Source organism: Bos taurus, chromosome 1, assembly GCF_002263795.3.
Source record: "Bos taurus isolate L1 Dominette 01449 registration number 42190680 breed Hereford chromosome 1, ARS-UCD2.0, whole genome shotgun sequence".
In the NCBI taxonomy this organism is placed as follows: domain Eukaryota; kingdom Metazoa; phylum Chordata; class Mammalia; order Artiodactyla; family Bovidae; genus Bos; species Bos taurus.
This window is the reverse complement of record NC_037328.1, coordinates 41,735,946-41,748,795: the sequence shown is the minus strand read 5'-3', so window position 1 is coordinate 41,748,795 and position 12,850 is coordinate 41,735,946. Positions and strand designations below refer to the sequence as shown.

The 12,850-nt window shown below is 37.0% G+C and overlaps 1 protein-coding gene across 11 annotated transcripts in view; it reads right to left on the bottom strand.

Annotated features, from left to right (window-relative positions):
* Positions 1–12,850, bottom strand: part of EPHA6 (EPH receptor A6) — a 1,033,311-nt gene that overhangs the window by 258,774 nt on the left and 761,687 nt on the right. For all 11 annotated transcript variants that reach the window (XM_010800991.4, XM_024994001.2, XM_010800997.4 and 8 more), the window contains one exon: positions 11,370–11,555. In XM_010800991.4, the coding sequence (XP_010799293.2) occupies positions 11,370–11,555 (186 nt within the window). The remainder of the gene's footprint in view (positions 1–11,369; positions 11,556–12,850) is intronic.

Sequence of the window (12,850 nt, the reverse complement as noted above, 5' to 3'; positions counted from 1 at the left end):
ATTTTCTCCAGCCCCCTTATACTTTGTATCCAGAGTTGCTTTCCCTAGGGAGTATCCTGGAATTTGTTGCAGTGAGATTTAATCTATATGAAAGAAATCATTAAATCACATAAACTCTAGCTAATGGAAGGCATTTTTTTATACTTTCATTCAGTGTAATGGAATACTTCAGTAATTAAGTATATGAAATAGTGACAAAGTCACAAAGGTGCTATAGCTTTTTGTATTTATGGATTTCTGTACCAAATACAATAGTGTGTCCCATATAATATATGGCTATGCCAAAATGAAAACTGACCTTATTTCAAAAGGATCATGCCATTAATGTTTAGGGGAAAAGGTCAATGCATTATTTTCAGGCCTAAGAATCCTAAAACAGTCATTGCATCTGAATGAAAAAGATAAAAAAAAAGTCACTGATGTCTTTGGCTGACATTTGTGAGGAGTGGAAAATGAATAAATTCACTCACAGTGATTGATGTAACCTAATAAAAATGTCAATAAATTCACATCATTCTGTGGCTATATCTCAATCATGAGTGGCTAAGTTATGCCTACTTTTATTTCTCAGGCTGAGGAAACACACTACTGTAATTCTTAACCCATTCCAAAGTTAAGATTGAGTGTTATAACATATAAGTTATAGACCAGGTAATGTAGTCCTACTTTGAAGTTGATTCTAGAATAGTAGAAAAAGACATGTTCCTAAATAACTATAATGTTATATATATATATATATATATATATATGCTGCTAAGTCGCTTTAGTCGTGTCCAACTCTGTGTGACCCCATAGGCGGCAGCCCACCAAGCTCCCCCATCCCTGGGATCTCCAGGCAAGAACACTGGAGTGGGTTGCCATTTCCTTCTTCAATGCATGAAAGTGAAAAGTGAAAGTGAAGTCGCTCAGTGTGTCCGACTCTTAGCGACCCCATGGACTGCAGCCTACCAGGCTCCTCTATCCATGATATTTTCCAGGCAAGAGTACTGGAGTGGGGTGTCATTGCCTTCTCTAATATATATATATATATATATATATATATATATATATATACATATATACACATACACACACACACACACACACATACATACATATACATATATAGTTAAAATTTAATAGGAGTAAAACAACTAAAATATGATTGCTGTACAGAAGGAAAAATTGCCAAAGTACAGAGAAACACAATTATGAGAAAAGCTGCCAATTTCATATAAATATAACTGACATTGGTGAGTTCAAATTTAGAACTGGGCTTGAAGTTCTTGAAAATTTAGTTTCCTTCTTTGCTTTCTTCCCTTTTTCTTCTTTTTGTTCCACCCCTATCCTTTGCTTCCTTTTCCACCTTTCTTACAATATTCCTTCATCTATAAATACGTGTGTACTCAGTTGCTTCAGTCCTGTCCAAATCTTTGTGACCCTATGGACGGTAGCCCACCAGGTTCCTCTGTCTATGGGATTTCCCAGGCAAGAATACTGGAGTGGGTTGCCATTTCCTTCTCCAGGGGATCTTCCCAAACCAGGGATTGAACCCTCGTCTCTTATGTCTCCTGCACTGCAGGCAGGTTTTTTTTACAGCTAGCACCACCTGGGGTGTACTTAGTATTTCCTGTATGCTCAGAACCATGTTAGGCACCACAATAAATAAAATTAAGGCTATCCTTAGGAGACTATTGACTCCCCAAATCCCCATTCCAATATAACATAGGATTTCCCCCTCTACCTAAAAATAATTTAAAATATATATTGGGGGTATATATTGGAGATTTGGCAGGAGGGAGTTTGAGAGGAGAATTCAAGCTAGGATAGAACATTAAGATTAAGTGGAGAATATGGAGTGGCCAGCACACTTAGTTTAATCCTTTATTAACAGTAAATTAAGAGTTATCAGAAAGCAAATGAATGGCATGTTTTTCATCAGTTTTTCTCTACTGATGGGCAGTGGCTGGGGTGCTGGAGCCCTGACAAGGGCTGTGGGAAGGAAGTGTGAAGGTAAGAGGGAATCCCAACAGGGACAGAAGACAGCACAGATGCATTGCTGCAGCTCAGACCGGTGGGAGTGTCCCAGAAAAAAACTCAGGGTCATTGCCAAAGTGGTGCAGAGGTCCTAACATTATGGTATAGAGTTAAAAAAACAAACTTCAGGCCCATACATATTAAAGTAATTATAGCATAACATGTTAAGTGCAATATAAATATCTACCAGTAAAAAGATGAAGAAAAGAAGTTTCATACAAGCTGAGTCATCCTTCATAAGTCAAGCCTGCTGGCTGAGTTAGGAGTGATGAGGGTGGGGGAAAAAGAAGTATTTCGAAGAAGAAGGCCAAGTATGATAAAATGTGGGATCAATCAATGATTCACTGAAAGATTAATTTGAATATTTCATTTGAAATATGAATCAAATAATGATTTACTGTTAACAGAATATAAACTAAGAGGTAGAGAAGGCAGGAGATAAAAGAAATGCTGAGTGGAAGGGGCATGAATTTTGTCCTGTGGGTGAAGGGAATCCCTTGAAGGATTTTAAGCAAAGAAAGTAAGTTAAAAATGAGGAAAACAAATTTCGTATCTTAAAAAATATAACAATTCAACAAATGGTGCTGAAATTATCCATATGCAAAAACAAACAAACAAAAATACAAAAGAACCTTGGCTCATACCTCACATTTTATGTAAAAATTAACTCAAAATGGATCTTAGACCGCTATGTAAATCTTCTGAGAAAGTGTTAGTCACTCAGTTGTGTCTGACTCTTTGCGACTGCATGGGCTGTGGCCCACCAGGCTCATCTGCCCAAGGAATTCCCCAGGCAAGAATACTGGAGTGGGTTGCCATTGCCTTCTCCATGAGATCTTCCTAACCCAGGATCAAACACAGGTCTCCTGCATGAGCAGGCAGATTATTTACCATCTGAGCCACCAGGGAAGCCCATGTAAAACTTCTAAAAGTTAATAAAAGAGAAAGTCTTTGTGACCTTGGTTAAGATAAAGAGTTTTTTGACATCAGACCACAAAGCACAATCCGTAAAAAAAGGAATAATGAATTAGACTTTATCAAAATAAAACAACAGTTACTTTGTTAAAGACAATGTTCATTGAATGGAAAAACAAGTTAAAAAGGGGAAAAATATCTACAAATCACATTTTAAACACACATTTTAGACAAAGAACTATATCCAAAAATACATATTAAAAAAAAAAAAAACATTTAGAACTCAACATTAAGAGTAAACAACCCAAAGAAAGAATATGGGTAAAAATCTGACAACATACTTCACCAAAGAAGATATATGGATAGTGAAAAAAACATATGGAAAGCTCATCAAATTCAATAGTCATAGGGATATGCAAATTAAAGTCACAGTAAGACACCAATATATACTCACTTAGATGGCTAATTGAAAAAAAAAGTATCAAGCATTGATGAGAGTAATAGAAACTATCATTAATTACTAGTGGGAATGTAAAATGGTACATCAGGTTTGGAAAACAGTTTGGCAGTTTCTTAAAAAATTAAACATATATTTATCATTTGATTTTGTCATCCCACACCTAGGTATTTCTTTAAGATAAACAAAAATACGTGCTTACAAAGAGACTTGTACATGAATGTTTACAGCAGTTTTATAAATAATCATCCAAACTGGAAACAACCCAGATGTCCTTCAACCACTGAATGTAGAACCAATACATCACACAAAGGAATACTGTTCAGCAACAATAAAGGTGTGAATCTCAAGTACATTCTCCTAAGAGAAAGAAGCCAGCTTTGAAAGGCTTCCTGTATAATCCCATTTAAAGAACATTCTTTACAGAACATTTAAAGTACAGTTCTTCCTTAAATAAATGTTCTGATTAAAACAGAAGGAAAGAAAGTAGAAACATCACCATTAAAAACAGAACAGTAGTAATTGTTGCAGGCAAGGTTGATTATGCATGATAAAATGACCCAGAAATCCTACTGCTGAGCCTACACACCGAGGAAACCAGAATTGAAAGAGACATGTGTACCCCAATGTTCATCGCAGCACTGTTTGTAATAGCCAGGACGTGGAAGCAACCTAGATGTCCATCAGCAGACGAATGGATAAGAAAGCTGTGCTACATATACACAATGGAGTATTACTCAGACATTAAAAAGAATACCTTTGAATCAGTTCTAATGAGGTGGATGAAACTGGAGCCTATTATACAGAGTGAAGTAAGCCAGAAAGAAAAACACCAATACAGTATACTAACACATATATATGGAATTTAGAAAGATGGTAATGACAACCCTGTATGCGAGACAGCAAAAGAGACACAGATGTATAGAACAGACTTTTGGACTCTGTGGGAGAGGGAGAGGGTGGTATGATTTGGGAAAATGGCATTGAAACATGTATATTATCATATGTGAAACAAATCACCAGTCCAGGTTCCAGGCAGGATACAGGAAGCTTGGGGCTGGTTCACTGGGATGACCCAGAGGGATGGTACGGGGAGGGAGGTGGGAGGGGGGTTCAGGATGGGGAACACGTGTATGTCTGTGGCGGATTCATGTTGATGTATGGCAAAACCAATACAATATTGTAAAGTAATTAGCCTCCAATTAAAATAAATAAATTTATATTAAAAAATTAATGGGAAAAAGTTTGAGGAAAAACAGGATATTTGCATAGTTGCAAAGATCTCCTTCTGAATATACATCAACTACAAAAAGGGAAAAGTAATGTTTCAGTGGAGCAGTCTAGATGACACCACCTTAACCATGTGGCCCATGTTAACATCCCCAGGAGTAAAGTGCGTAGACATCATGTAACCTCCCCAATACCGTGCATTAAAGAGGATATGTAACTTTTGTTATATTCCTGCAAAAATGCATAGCCACAAACTGAATCATGAAAAAGCAATGGCCACACCCAAACTAATGGACATTTTACAAAATCACCAACTAGTACTCTTGCAAAAGTGTCAAGGTCATGAAAGACAAGGGAAGACTGAAGAACTGCACAGATTAAACATAGACTGGACTAAGATGTGATAAGTAATGCAATTTGGGACCCTGGATGAAGTCTTAGAAGAGAAAAAGGACACTAGTGGAAAAGCTAGTAAAATCTGAATCAAAGTCTGCTGCTAAGTCACTTCAGTCGTGTCTGACTCTGTGTGACCCCATAGACGGCAGCCCACTAGGCTCCTCTGTCCCTGGGATTCTCCAGGCAAGAGCACTGGAGTGGTTGCCATTTCCTTCTCCAATGCATGAAAGTTAAAAGTGAAAGTGAAAGTGAAGTCGCTCAGTCATGTCCGACTCTTCGCAACCCCATGGACTGCAGCCTACTGGGCTCCTCCGTCCATGGGACTTTCCAGGCAAGAGTACTGGAGTGTGTTGCCATTGCCTTCTCCAATTCTCTACCCAATAATTAGCAGGCTGGTTTAGGAAAGGGAAAGAACCACAGAAAGGAGATAGTACCATTTGTAGATCTAGGGAAATGATTAGAGTGAATGACCTTGAGAAAACTCAGACACTTAAACACTGAAGAGACAAGGATAAATCCCTTCTGAATACAGACGTTTATCCTGTCTCGTAAAGAGGGACATACACTCTGGCAGAAAGAAAGTAAGCTGGTGATCCCAATTAGCCCCAGTGCAGCTTGAAGAGTGTGATGCACAGGGCCGCCAGACTATGTCAGCTTCTTATTGTTTGTTATAGTCAACACTTGGCTCATTTTCTGTTTTGCAATATGTATACATTATAATTCCAAATGTCAAATACTTTGCAGTAAATCTCCTGAGATTCCACTGAGACTCCAGAAACTGTACAAGAATAATCCTTCACTATTTTCAGTAAATAGTCAATATTAAGGATGCTAGGAGAGGAGAGAAAATACAATCTCAATTTATTCTTTTTGTGGTCTCTCATCTTCCTTTTTTCCTTGGGTTGTATCTCTTCCTACTTTCATGCTATCAGCTTTTCTTTTCTCCTTTGTCAATAGTGTTCTTTGAGGTTGTGGCTTCTGTCCTATTCTCCAGGTTCTTTTGTGCCCTTGGGTGTGGGTGTTAGTCACTCAGTCCTGTCCAACTCTTTGCGACCCCATGGACTGTAGCCTGCCAGGCTTCTCTGTCCGTGGGATTTTCCAGGCAAGAATCCTGGAGTGGGTTGCCATTTTGTGCCTTCACTGTCCATCATTTGCACCTGCATGCCAGAATCCCACCAAGGCTTCAGAGACGTCCTAGAGGTCTTCAAACATCCAAGACATTGCCAACTTATCATTTCCAAATTGCAGTTCATTGTTTCCAAGCTTGTTTTAGTAATCCAAGTTCATTTTTCATTTGGATTACTATCAGTTCAGTTCAGTCACTCAGTCGTGTCCGATTCTTTGTGACCCCATGAATCGCAGCACACCAGGCCTCCCTGTCCATCACCATCTCCAGGAGTTCACTCACACTTACGTCCATGGAGTCGGTGATGCCATCCAGCCATCTCATCCTCTGTCATCCCCTTCTCCTCCTGCCCCCAATCTTCGAGAATGTATTACTTGACAAGTAAAATGCAATTTTGCGAGCAGAGAAGCAGATTTTGTGTATTTACTGTCTATTTGACTACCTTGAATCTACTCTCAGATTTAGCATCTATGTGGACCCATCAAAACTACTTGGAAGGAACCTACTCAGTCGGTAAAGAATCTGCACGCAGTTCAAGACTCAGGTTCGATCCCAGGGTTGGGAAGATCCCCTGGAGAAGGAAATTGCAAACCATTCCAGTATCCTTGTCTAGAGAATCCCATGGACAGAGGAGCCCGGCAGGCAACAGTCCATGGGGTTGCAAGAGTCAGACACAACTTAGTGACTAAACCACCACCACAGTTTTCTGGAATGTTTAAAGATGGTGTGTGGAGGCCCAGTACTTTCTGTTATACCTTCTATGCTGTTCCAGAGTCTGTAGCAACATCCCATGATGAAATAAATTTATGTTGGGAATCTGTTTGAGGTACTGATTGACTTCTATTATTCCTCACTGGATTTATGATTTAATTGAGATACAGTTCGTACATTTACATTTAGCTGTTACCTAAGCTGGGAGGTAGGTGCTTCATTCTCTCTGCTTTTGGTTTTCCATATCATCATGAATTCAAATGGAAGGCCCAGTCTTTTGAAGAGTGATTATTTAATCACAATTCTTATCTTTTTACAGAAGGGTAGAACTTTCTCTTTTGGATATATAGTTAATGACATTGGTGTATACATCGCCTGTTATAAATTGTTATAAATTAGTACTATCCATGGTACTAATAGCTATAAGTCTGTGCTCTAACTGATGGCTTCCATTTGCTTCTTGGAGAAAAAGTATGTGCTAAGCATATGATTTAACTGGATTAAACTCTTTTTATATTAGTTGCATTCTAGCAGGTTAAGAAATTGTAATGTGTATCAAACAAATAGGTTCAACTCTTATCAGGCACACTTCTTTATGTAATACAGTTTTTAATCATTTAACTTTGAAGTATAAAAGTAGTTATATGTACAAGTATGAAACAGCAAAAGTGTTCCCAAGAACTTTATAATATGTATCCCTCAGTGATAAAACTTAATATAAGATAAAAATTATGCATATTAAGAATTTATAAAAGGATCTGATGAAGATTTTGATCTGTAATTTTACATTACTTTCAACTGAGAGTCTGTGCATTATTTCTCAGAACCCCAGGACACTACTAACATGACCATATAAACCTACACTGCATCTTTATCTTTGTCAGTATTATCTTTTATGCAATTGGTAGTCTTTAGGGAGCATTAATTGCTAGCTATCTCTTAGCCACTTAAGGGCAATCTTGGAACAATTATCATGTATTTATGGGAATGAGGCATTCATTTATTTATTGTCTTTCTCCTAAAAATCCCATAGCATTTGAGTCAAGAAGATAACAGTATAAACATGCCCACTTATCTCTGTGGCAAGTATTCCTTTCTGCATCTCCACCATCCACCTCAGAATCACTGCACTACCACAAACCCACACAGGGTCTCATGCTTACAAGTGAAAATTACAATGATTATTGCTACTCACAAGCCTATTGAATCTATTCTTTCTCAATTAGTCTTTATCTTTTTTTTAAAAATCTTTTTCTTGATATGAAATAAGGACCTTCTCTTAGGAATTACAAATTAGGCTATGTAAAGGTCACCAGTCTTAACTTTATACAAGATTGTTAGAGGTGTACAGCAATCACTGGACTAATTGTTTGGATGTTTTTGTGAAATAAATTGATTATTTCAAACTAGCAGACAAGTGCCTTAGATTATCCTATTAAACCTATTCAGTTGATTTAGAATAAAAGATTCCCAATTCATAAGGCCAAATTATATATAATATTATATTGGTAGATAATAAAACACATAGGAATACATGAATAATTCACAGAGTGTGATTTATCATAGGTAAAAAATAAATATCTGGTCTTTAAATTTATTGTGGGCACTTATTTCCAGATATAAACACCCATAAATACTCATACGAGGACTTCAACAGCATACTTAAATTATTTTAAATGCTTTGCAAAGATTCATAACCAACTTCAAAATCATCTTTTTTCTTCTAGAGAGAGATAGAAAACAGAAGGAATAACTTGAAATGTTCATGCTAAATTAATGCAAGGAAGTCAGAAAACATAAAATAAATAATTAACATGTTTCCTCTCTGTCTTTTAGATTAGTATTTTTGCTAGGTATTGTGGCATATCTGGATCTCTCCAAATTTGACAAAATAAGAGGTGATTTATTCCACTTAGCAAAATATTTTCCCTATTTTTAAAGAGTACTGTGTTATTTTATTCAGGTTGTCATTAATGTAATGCTATTTAATTCAGATAAGACAAAGTGTAATAGTCTGACTTACTCCCTGTGATATAGCAAATAAAAAGCAAAGAAACAAAAAATGCCACAAGTCTGTAAGACAGACCTCAATTTGAATATCAGCCATGCCACTTACTATGATTTAGAGGTCTTCATGTGGGTTAATTAACCTGTCTGAGCTTCAAGGGGTATGCATGAGAGTTGCCATGAAAGTGAAATGGTAAACTATATTACCAATAATGTGGTGGTTTAGTTGTTAAGTCCTGTCCCACTCTGGCGACCCCATGGACTGTAGCCTTCCAGGTTCCTCTGTCCATGGGATTTCCCAGGCAAGAATACTGGAGTGGGTTGCCATTTCCTTCTCCAGGGGATCAGCTACCATTTAATGTGGCTTACTGTGAGTTACACACTATCTAAATGCTTTATAGATTTAAAAATTAATCTTTTTAGTATTCCTGTTGGGTAGGAGCCATTTTGGTCCCATTTTACAGATGTGGAAGTAAACAATAGAGATGTTAAATCATCTACTTCAGTTCAGTTCAGTTGCTCAGTCGTGTCTGACTCTTTGTGACCCCATGAATTGCAGCATGCCAGGCCTCCCTGTCAATCACCAACTCTGAGTTCACTCAAACTCACGTCCATCGAGTCGGTGATGCCATCCAGCCATCTCATCCTCTGTTGTCCCCTTTTCCTCCTGCCCCCAATCCCTTCCAGCACCAGAGTCTTTTCCAGTGAGTCAACTTTTTGCATGAGGTGGCCAAAGTACTGGAGTTTCAGCTTTAGCATCAGTCCTTCCAATGAATATTCAGGACTGATTTCCTTTAGGATTGACTGGTTGGATCTCCAAGTCCAAGGGACTCTCAAGAGTCTTCTCCAACACCACAGTTCAAGGGACTCTCAAGAGTCTTCTCCAACACCACAGTTCAAAAGCATCAATTCTTCGGCACTCAGCTTTCTTCACAGTCCAACTCTCACATCCATACACTATACAAATCTTCAGTGGCAGGAGTGGAATTCTAACTGGTGTTTGGTTTGGTTATATATTGCTGTGTAATAAACTATCCAAAATGAGCAAATTAAAACAGCCATTTTATTAACTCTCATGATTTTATGGGTTGACTGGACTAAACTGGGTGGTTCCTTTGCTCCACAAAATATCAATTGCAGCTGCAGCCATCTGGTGCTGGTTAAGTAGGGACTGTAATGTCTGAGATAGTTTTTCACAAACCTGCCATTCAGTATTGACTATCTGCTGGGAGCTCTTGTGACTAAAATGCCTCAGTACTCTTCTTTGCAGTATTCTGCATGTGGCCCCTCCATATGGACTGGCTTTGCTTAGCACTTGAGACTGAGTCATGTGTCAGAGTGTTTCCAAAGGACAAGCTCCACTGTACAGACATGTAAGATGCTTCCACTTGCTCACACTTGTTAATGCACCACAGGCCAAGGCTAGTCACATGAACAAGCCCAGAATCAATTTGGAAGAGAACAACACAAGGGCATGAATACTGGAAGGTTCTACTAAGGCCACTAAGTTTTTAGCCTACAGCAACAGTTGAAATCAAAAGCATTCTTTAGTGTCCTCCAAGCTACCATGGCTATCAGTAGTCTGCTCTCCTTGGGTAGCATGTTAGCCAATGCCTGTGAGAAGGACTTTTGAGTTCCAGGCACAATTACATGTTTTTAGTAAGCTTTTACACTTTTCTTCCCCAAATATAACATGAAATTTCAATTTCATTTACATAGTTTTAAAAATATTCAGTTTTATGAAAGAAAAATGCCTCTCAAAGATTTAAATAATTTTTATGAGTTTTTTTATGCCATTCTGTATTGAGTTTTATATATTATGACTCATTAGTGAATAAAATAAGGAAAAATATTAAGCTTTATATCTTGTCATTATTCAAATAAAAATGAATATATTGCAATCTGTTTCTTGGAGTATAGATTAATTTGGGATTTTTAATAAAGTTTTTTTCCCAAAGGAATGGTTTTTGATCCTATTTCTGTAAAAACAGGATTTTTATTTCAGAAACTGTAATTCATTTCTTGATTTTGTATAAATTAAAATAATATAGTTCTAATGGCATTTATAAAGATGGGTTGCATAAAGAACTTTTTATTTAAAAGCTTTACTTTAGATAATGCATTCTACATTTGTATATGACATCTATTTCCAAATAGAACTAACTTAATGACCCCCAGTATTTTAAATGCTTTTCCTATACTGAAATTTAGGCACTTTTAGAAGAAGTGAATTGCTTATAGAAATTAGAAAAACATATATAACCCTTTACCTTGATATATTACTTCAAGCTAAATTAGCAAATGCTTCACAGGTAATAAAAAGCATTTCAAAGCTGTTTGGCAACCAATGCAAACTCTGATATTGTCACAGCCTAATACCAAGACTCTGAGGGGTGATATCTGAACATGACATCTGAACTGAGTTATCCTTGTAATAGCTGTGATATTGCTATTAAACATTTTTTAAAAAAAATAATTGAGAGAGATATATAAAAGAAAATCAGTACTTACTTTTTGTGACAACACCTTCTAAGCGAATGATGTTTGGATGGTCAAACTGACCCATGATACTTGCTTCTCTTAAGAAATCTCTTCTTTGCCGATCCATGTGGCCACCTTTCAAAGTTTTGATGGCAACTGGGATCTCTCTTTTCCCTGGTGTTTTCAAACGCCCACTACAAACTTCTCCAAATTCACCTGAAAATATGAACAAAAGTAGTTCTTTCTTTCAACAGAATACTTATATTCCAGAAAAACCAAATTGCCACAAAGTACCATGTTCATGCTTTTTTAAAATAGTGACTCTCAAGTGTGCCATTTTTACATAGAGATCTCTTCTTTAAAAATTTAATTTGTAATGACATATGCCTGATCAGCATCATTTATAATGAATAATGGAATGCATTTTCATATGCTGTACCACAGGAAGTACCATTGATAGATAGCCCTGATCTGCTGAGAAATTATGACTAGCAGAATGCGTGATGCTAATGTAATTCTATAGAAAAGCAATCACTGCATAACATTTCCTGTTCCTGTTCTCAATACTGATGTATGGGCCAAATGTCTGCTCTATTCAGGGAATCCTTCAGGCATATGTAGTTGATTTGATTCCACAAACCATATGTCTGGGCTTTACTGGTATTAGAAATCAATGCTAGGGTCAACTGGCATACATACATATTGAAAGGATCACACTGAACTCAACTATAATGAGTGACTATAGAGGCTAAATTGTACATCGCATGGTTTGAATATAAGTGCAGTAAGATCATCTATAGTTCAGCAATGGCTCCAATGGACAGATTAAAAAACAGACAAATATTTATCATGAATTTACTACAAATGTATCTAGTGCTAGAGTGCTGTGGGTTTCAAAGATGTATAAGAGTTGATGTCTGTTCTTTGCAGCTTATAATCTGTTAGGAGAATTTAGATGACACACCGAATAATGAAACACTTGGGAACCTAAGAACCAATGCTCGCAAATGCTGTATTATTTCAGTAAGAACAATAGGAGCTGGAAGACTTCTTCAAGGAGATGGAACTTTTGCTGGACCTTGACTGATTGGTAGGATTTGTATATTCAAGAAAAGCAGCAAAATTTCTGACAGGGGTATATGGAGAGAGGGAAATGAAGACAAAGATTCAAAGATTAGAAACAGTAAACAGTGATATGGATATAGGGCAGTAGGAGACAAGGCTGACTACAGGAGTTATTGTGAGAAGGGAGGTCAGAGGCTTTCTCATGCAATGCAATAAATTCAATAAAGCTCGACATTCCAGACCATTTTTCTATGATCAATTCTCTGCATTAACATAAGAGTATGATGTTTGATCAATAGTTTATCTATCTATAAAGTAAATATAATAAAACCTTCTGTAATTCTATAAATGTCCCTTCTCCATAAGGAAACGAAAAGATCAAAAGTAGTAATATATGTAACAGTGCTTATAAACTGTAAAGTACTATTCATGTGCTTTAAGTTATA